A 7556-nucleotide genomic window follows, 5' to 3' on the forward strand; every position below is an offset into this window, starting at 1 on the left:
ATTTCTCTCTTCAGTGTACCTCCACAACCACTTCTTCAATAGGCTCTCATTCTGTAGTTTCAAGTTCTTAATTCCCAGCCCCCCTCTGTCTTTGCTAAGTAGAGCAGTTTCCCAGTTTACTAAGCTATAGCCTTTTCCATCCTTGTTGCCTTGCCATAAGAATTTTCTCCTTAGCTTATCCAGATTTTCCACTACTTTTCCTGGGATTGGGAATAGAGACATCACATAAGTGAGCAGAGAATCAAGAACAGAGTTTATTAGGATCAATCGTCCTCCAAGTGAAAGATATTGAGCCTTCCATCCAGAAAGCTTCTTTTCAGTTTTCTCCAAAATACTATCCCATATTTCCAAGGCTTTACTTTTTTTTTTTACTCAAAATTCACTATTTAATAATTATTTTGAACACAATTGACAAGTGTCCTCATTTAATTCGACACTTTACACGTGTCATTCGCGAGTGAGTACACACATTATAGTTTTGCTTATTGAAAAAAAAGTGTCAAAATAACACAGTGGGATATGACATGAGGTGTCTAAAATGAACAAAGTCTAGTTAAGGTGTCTAAGTGAAAATTGGTGTCAACTTTAGGTGGTCACCGATGGGTTTAGCCTTTCCGAAATTGGAGTTATGTACAAGCAAAAAGAGGACTTAGGAATGAGCAACATGCTCCATGCCTTAGTCTCTCTCAGATACCCTCTGTAACATATAGTCACTACTAACTAGGCTAAGTTGCTTCTTCTAAGTTGGGTAATAGTTGAATTTATCCAGTCAATTTGCGGTGTGGTGGCTTGAGTGCCACTCTAAAATGAACCTCCTGCACTATTTGCTTCACTATGGCATCTGGTAATTGAGTCTTGTCTTGGGAAAAATCTGGTGTTTCTCTTCCATTGGACAAATTCCTATTCCAAGAATGGCCACTTGACAGAGTCATATGCTTTTTGCATATCTATCTTGAGCATGCATCTTGGAGAGATTCCTTTTCCACCATAACCTTTAACCAATTAATGACTCAACAAAATGTTATCTGTTATTTCTCTGTGGAACAAATGCTGCTTTAGCCATTATCTATGATATTGTCCATCACCTTCTGCATCCTGGTTGTTAACACCTTAGAAATCAACTTATACATGAGTGTGCAACAAGAGATTGGCCTAAATTCCTTTATTGAGGTAGGATTTTGCCCTTTTGGGATCAAAGTAACAAAGTGCAGTTTATAGCCTCATACATCCAATTAGATTGGAAGAAGTTTTATTACTTCATTTGACACCTCCTCTCCTATAATGGACCATGTTTTTTTTTGAAAAAGACTCCATTATACCCATCACACCCTGGAGCTTTCTGTGAGTCTATGTCCTGTAATGCAACCTGTACTTCTGCCCTTATGATTGGCTCTATAAGCTGCAACTGCTGATCCCTGCTAAGAATAGGACCATTAGTCATGATACTAGGTTGTATTGCAGGTAATTGAGGTGCACAAGTTCAACTTCTTATAGAATCCAATGATCTCCTTCTCTATACCTTGCTTGGTTTGGATAGTTACTCCCTCTTCAGATACAAGATGCCTGATGTGATTCTGTGCTAGCCTTCTCTTAATGCTGGTGTGGAAGTAGGCTGAATTTGTGTCCCCTAGTTTCACCCTTTGGGGTGGCCCAGTGGTTTGGGCTTGGGACTTCCATGTTGGAGGTCTCAAGTTCGAAACCCCTTGCCAGCGAAAGCAAGGGGTTTGCCTTCTGGGTCGAGCTCGTCGCACCGGGCTTGCCTAGTGCGGGTTACCTCTCCTATGTGGTTTGAGAGCTATTGCATAGGAGCGGGGGTTTTACCCTGTGCGCACCCAAAGGATAGCGGCTGCGGGTTTCCCTTGTCACCAAAAAAAATTTGTGTCCCCCAGTTTCAGCCACTGGACCCTAGATTTCTGTCCGAGTATGGTTTCCTCCACCATGATCCATTTTTCCAGAGCTTTCTTCAATTCCTTTTCCTTGTGAAAAGTGCAGGATCACTGTGGCAAACCCTCAGCACCTGCTGGTCCATGAGTTGATTTCTTGTGTCCTGTACTCTGTGGTCTACTTTAGAAGAATACCTTTTGTTCATTTCCTATAGATTGTGCTTCAACTGTTTTACTTTATTCCATACTCTAACCATATGCTTGCCTAAACCAGGTTTTGCCCAAGTTGTTTCAACCACAGTCATAAAATCCTGATGCTCAACCAGGTGATGTAGGAACCTGAATGGCTTAGGATCTTCTCCACACTATCTTCAATGGTAACAATGAGCAAAGAATGGTCTGAGAACTGAGAAGTAGGGATCCAGTACATTCACCTTACTGTGGCCACTTGGTCAGCCATAGATGGTTAACTATCGCTCTGTCGATCTTGCTATGGACATGTGAGTTGGTCCAAGTGAAGAATCTCCCAATAAATCTCAACTCATTTAGTCTAGTGTTAATCAACATTATCTCAAAGTCCTTAACCTCCGTGTCCTGCACTTGATTACCACCCTTTGTATCCTCTGATCTGAGTACTGCATTGAAATCCCCCATCACCAGCCAAGGGTTGCTTACATGTGATTCCAGGCTTTCCAAGATTTCCACAGCTCCTTTCTATCCTCTAAAGTGTGCAACCGTACACAACAGAGAATTCAAACTCAATATTCCTAGCAACATAATTAATCACAGTGTATTAGCTGGAGTGATGTGTGCATAGCTGTAACATGTAACCACCCTAGGATCCCACAGACCCACACCACCCAAATTCTTCCCCTACCATCAACAGTGTAGTTTTCATGCGAACTCCATCCTGGGACTACTTTATTAACAATACTCTGTGCCTTCACCTGAGTGACTCTATGCTCAGTAATAGCTAAGAGCCTAAGACTACTAACCTTCGTACTTATTATTTTGGGAAGTCTTTATGTTTATGCAACTTATTAAACCCCCTTACATTCCATGCTGCAATCTTCATTTGGCAATGTTTGACAGGTCTGGGGCCTTAACAACCCCACTGGTGCTGCATGTACCTCTGTCCAACATTTTCATCACTGCCTGGATCATCTGATTTAGGGTATCCTCTTCAAGTTGCTGATACCCATTGATAGTCTCAATAGGCTGAATAGGCATTAGTCCAGCACTCTTTGTAGCAGATTTCCCCTTCACTGCTGTCCATTCCTCTTTCAAGCCAACAGGGGTAGGTACCCGAGCATTCCCATTATCCTTAGTTGATTGTGGCTCAGGTCCCTTTAGTTCTTCACCCCCTTCTTTACTCAACCATTTTTTGTGAACTTCTTTGGATCAGCTCTAGCCACCTCTTTCTTTTGGACCTCAGGCCTCTGGGTCTTGCCCTGGGGTTGCTGGTCCTTCTTGCAATCATGCCCAATCAAACAACATGTTGCACACTGCTGTGGTCTCCAGTCGTACCAAATCTGTTGCTCAAACACCTTCCCTTGTGTATCCATCACTTTGACGGAGTTGGGAAGTGGTATAGTAACATCCATTCTACTAGCAGCCTTGCATATGAGATCCTTTCCATTCTGGTAGTGCATTCATCAGCATACATAGGGGCTCCAAGACTGCTTGCTATTCGACTCAGAGAATTACCCCCAGCATTGTAGTGGTAGATTGAGTAGCTTAGTCCACAATGGTATTGTGTTTAGCACTTCTTCATTAAAGTTGAACTCCTGACTCCAAGGCTTTACTATTACTGGTTTGTTATTTATCATGTGTGGTCCTGTATGCACTATTCTATCCCTCTCACTGATGTTATGGAATTTAATAAAAAAATATCCATCTTTAGGGTAGTAGATGATGGGTTGCTGACAAATGTTCCTTGCCCAGCAATGAATTGAGAAACAACACCTATTGTAGGGGAGTCACCCACTACATATAGTATCATGGCAGCTCTCCAGGCCAGCATTTTCTTATCTACTTCTTCTTTCACTAGTTTTGCCATTTTTACTCCATTTTGGATGACCAAAGTGAAGTAATTGAAATTCATGCCTTTTGATGCCATCGTGTTTCTGTGAAAAGGGTATTCCATGTCTTCTTGTCCCATCCTTTTGGGTTTTGGTTACCCAGCTGGGCAGGGGCGGCTCAACATAATTCGAGGACTAAAGCGAAATTTTAATTAGAGGCCTAAAATTTAAATAAACTTTATCTGTATTTATTTATTTTTCTAAATTTTTAGATGTAAATTATTACTTAATATCTTTTTATAAATGATTTTTTAATTACATTTTTTAATTATTATTTTTAGGTTAAGATTTTATTCAAGTCAACATTGAAAAACATTATTTTTATTTGAGACAATTATTATATGAATTGATAACACAATTCTATAAGTAATAAGTTGATAAACATTTAATAAATATAAGAGTTAGAATCATAGAATCTGATTCAAAAAGTTGATAAGTGGTATACTCCACTTTAATATGAAAAGTTACGAAATAAAAAAAGAATTTGTAATTCACTTCGTTCAACACTTTTCGACTATTGATTCATATTTTTGACCGAGTAGTACTCTAACTATCAAAGATTTGAAGAAATAGAGTGCAAAGTGAGTTAAAAAGGATAAATAATGTGAGAGTTAGCAAAGAAAATGTATGAATTCAAAATAATGTTTTCTTGATTTCTTCTATTTTCAATGGGGATAAGAAGATTAAATATATATATATATATATATATATAAATGCACTTTTTATTATAAATAATTAATTTTTTTTCATGAATTTTATTTTTATTTTTTTATTTGTAGAAACTTGAGGCCCCCAAGAAGGCCTTGGCCTTAAAATTTATAGGCAAGAGCCAGCACTGCAGCTGGGTATCATTAACATGTCCCAGATATCTAACAGTTCTCCCTAATCTTTGTCTTCCATCCACCAACTGTATCTTTGTCTGAGAGTCTTGCACTGTTGGCCACTGTTCCATTAAACTCTTCAGTGTCCAGTAGTCTCTTATTTACCTTTGTCAGCTTCATGTCCAGTAGCTGAATAACCTTCGTTGTCCTCCCATGGTCACGGCCGCAGGCCATTTCCGGTGGTGGCGTGCAGAGTTGCACCACTAGTGTGCACCAATCTTATCGTGTGCCGAGAGAGAAATGTTATATTTGAATCAACTTCTTTTTTTCCTTATCTTACAATGTGGCTTAATACAACAACAGCAATGAAGACAATGCCTCAATACCAAACTAGTTGGATTGACTATATGACCTAATTATACTGTTTCCTTTAGCCACAATTACTTGATATCAGCTTGACAAGTGTCTTTACTTTCACTAAATCAGGTTGGTTGGTGAGTGGCGAGCGATTTGCTGATTATATGACTCTTACATGTACACAATGCTAGTTGTCACCCCAACATTGTTTTGGTTATCTATCCAATATGTTGCACATGTCATGTGCCCGTTTAATTTTAATTGCTTTAAGAAAACCTTGCATTTTTTATAAAATTATCTAAATCTATTTTCCCCTCTTGTTTTGATTAATTTTGGGTGTTTAAGTTTGCTCGGTGAGCATATTTAATCTGCTTTCCATTTTATTGTCTCACATTTATCCTCTCCTTTTATTCGAAAGAAATCTGTTTCTTGTTACAATGTTGTTGAATTTGTTACAGCTTAACTCTTATCCATGCAAAATAGATAGATTGTGCTGTATCTAAAGCTAGCAACAGATGAACCTTTTTTCTCCATGAATGCTCTGCATGTGCATCATAATTTGGGGTTCTTTTTCATAAAACTGCACTGGAATTGAGTATGAAGTAGCTCCAACATTCTGTTGATAATCATGAATTGAGAAAAATAAGCTTATGGAATGTTTATTACATGAGAAGATAACACCCCACTTGGCACTACTATTTGACTAGGCTTCTCCATGGAAAGCTCTTGAGAAGGCCATGGGAAATCTGAAGAAGGAAAAGTCAGTTGAGGATTTATTGAAGCAACAGATTGAAAAACAAGAATACTTTGACGGAGGAGATGGTGGTGGAGATCATCCAGGTGGTGGCGGTGGAGGTGGTGATGACGCTTCTGGTGGAGCAGAGGATGAAGGCATTCCAGGGATCTTGGATGAGCTAGGACAAGTAGTCTTGGCAACTATGGGCTTCATTTGTTTGGTACTTCTCCTTTCTCTCTCTCTCTCCCAACCCCTCCAAATTTTGTCCGCAGATATGTGTGTACTTCTGGAGCTCACTGTTTATATGTGTATTACCCTATAAGGCAATCCTTGCAGCTGGCTGAAATTCACGTTGCAGGTTTACTTAACTGGCGATTTGTTATGCTGCCCGCTTCTCCAAAATTATTTATAACTTAACTGAATACCTTTTGTCTAGACCATTTCTGGTAAGTCATGGACCAATGAGTGACCGACTAAATAAAGAGAAACAGATTATGATAATTATGTACTCTATGTTTAGCCTTTGTTAGATCTTGCGCCTGAACTCTCTTCTGATGGGAGTGGTAGACTTCAAATAAAGAAAATGTCTTGAAAGGTTTTCAAACCAACCACTAGTACTGTCTGATTGTTATAGTATAGTTTGCTTCCTCTGGACTGCTTAACAAACTGAAAAATCGCTGTATTTCCTTTCATTTCAGTATATCTACATAATTGAAAGCGAGGAGATCACAGTGTTTGCAAAGGATATTCTCAAGTTTATCTTTCTAAGGCAGAAGAGTATTCGTCTTGGGCGCACAATAGCACGGTGGGAAAGCTACTTCAAAAGCCTGAGTGAGAAAGAAGTAGATCCATATTGGTTGGAAAGTGAGATTCTTAATACTACTACTTGGTACGACGGCCCCACAAAGTATAGACGCATTCTCAGACGGTTGCAATCCGATTCTGATTATTGATAGGGAACCTTTTCTCTGTGCTGTCAAATTTTGTACTTGTTTAAACAGTTTCTTGTTGCCTGTTTGAGTAAGAGTATGAATGAACAATCATTCATTCATGTAGAATTTCTTGTCATTTGTATTTTTATTTTAGCTTTTCGTATTTGGTGATGAGGTATGATTCATGGATCATTCAGTTAAAGAATATTGTGTTTGATGAAATGTTGCATAACACGTTAACTTTTATGTGAAAAGATTTAATAGTCCTATCAAGAAAAAGAAAGGAGAATAGAATTAACACCATATAATATTCTTCATCGATTATCTCACCTATCAATTAGACAAAGAACCAGTTAAACAAAAGGACAACAATTGTAAACCCCCTTCCCTTTTCTTTTTTTGTTTGTTAAAGAGTTCATAAACATGTAATATGAGACTCTGACTCACTTCAACAGAATTAAAATTGATTGTATCACAAAAAAGAAAGATATACATTCTAGACTTTTATCAAGGAAAAAAAGGATGGCATGCGTGTAGAAGGAAACTTTTACCTAGATTTCTTATTGTTTTCTATAATAATCATCAAACACAAACTTTTACCTTGATCTCTTCACAAACACTATTAAAATCGATAATGGAGGAAATATTGAGTCAGAAGGTTAGATACACCATTGAGACTACTATGATACTAAATTATGGTTGTATTTATTTTGTATCTACCATAACTGCAGTCAAACACATAGAAG

General features: G+C 38.3%; 1 protein-coding gene across 1 annotated transcript in view; it reads left to right on the top strand.

Annotated features, from left to right (window-relative positions):
* LOC102586240 (uncharacterized) overlaps window positions 1–7032 on the top strand; it is an 11939-nt gene extending 4907 nt beyond the window's left edge. Inside the window, exons 2-3 of the mRNA XM_006363892.2 lie at window positions 5850–6098; window positions 6577–7032. Of these exons, the coding sequence (XP_006363954.1) occupies window positions 5850–6098; window positions 6577–6831 (504 nt within the window). The 3' untranslated portion in view covers window positions 6832–7032. The remainder of the gene's footprint in view (window positions 1–5849; window positions 6099–6576) is intronic.
* The last annotated feature ends 524 nt before the right edge of the window (window positions 7033–7556 follow it).

This window comes from Solanum tuberosum, unplaced genomic scaffold, assembly GCF_000226075.1.
Source record: "Solanum tuberosum cultivar DM 1-3 516 R44 unplaced genomic scaffold, SolTub_3.0 scf00471, whole genome shotgun sequence".
Classification (NCBI taxonomy): Eukaryota; Viridiplantae; Streptophyta; class Magnoliopsida; order Solanales; family Solanaceae; genus Solanum; species Solanum tuberosum.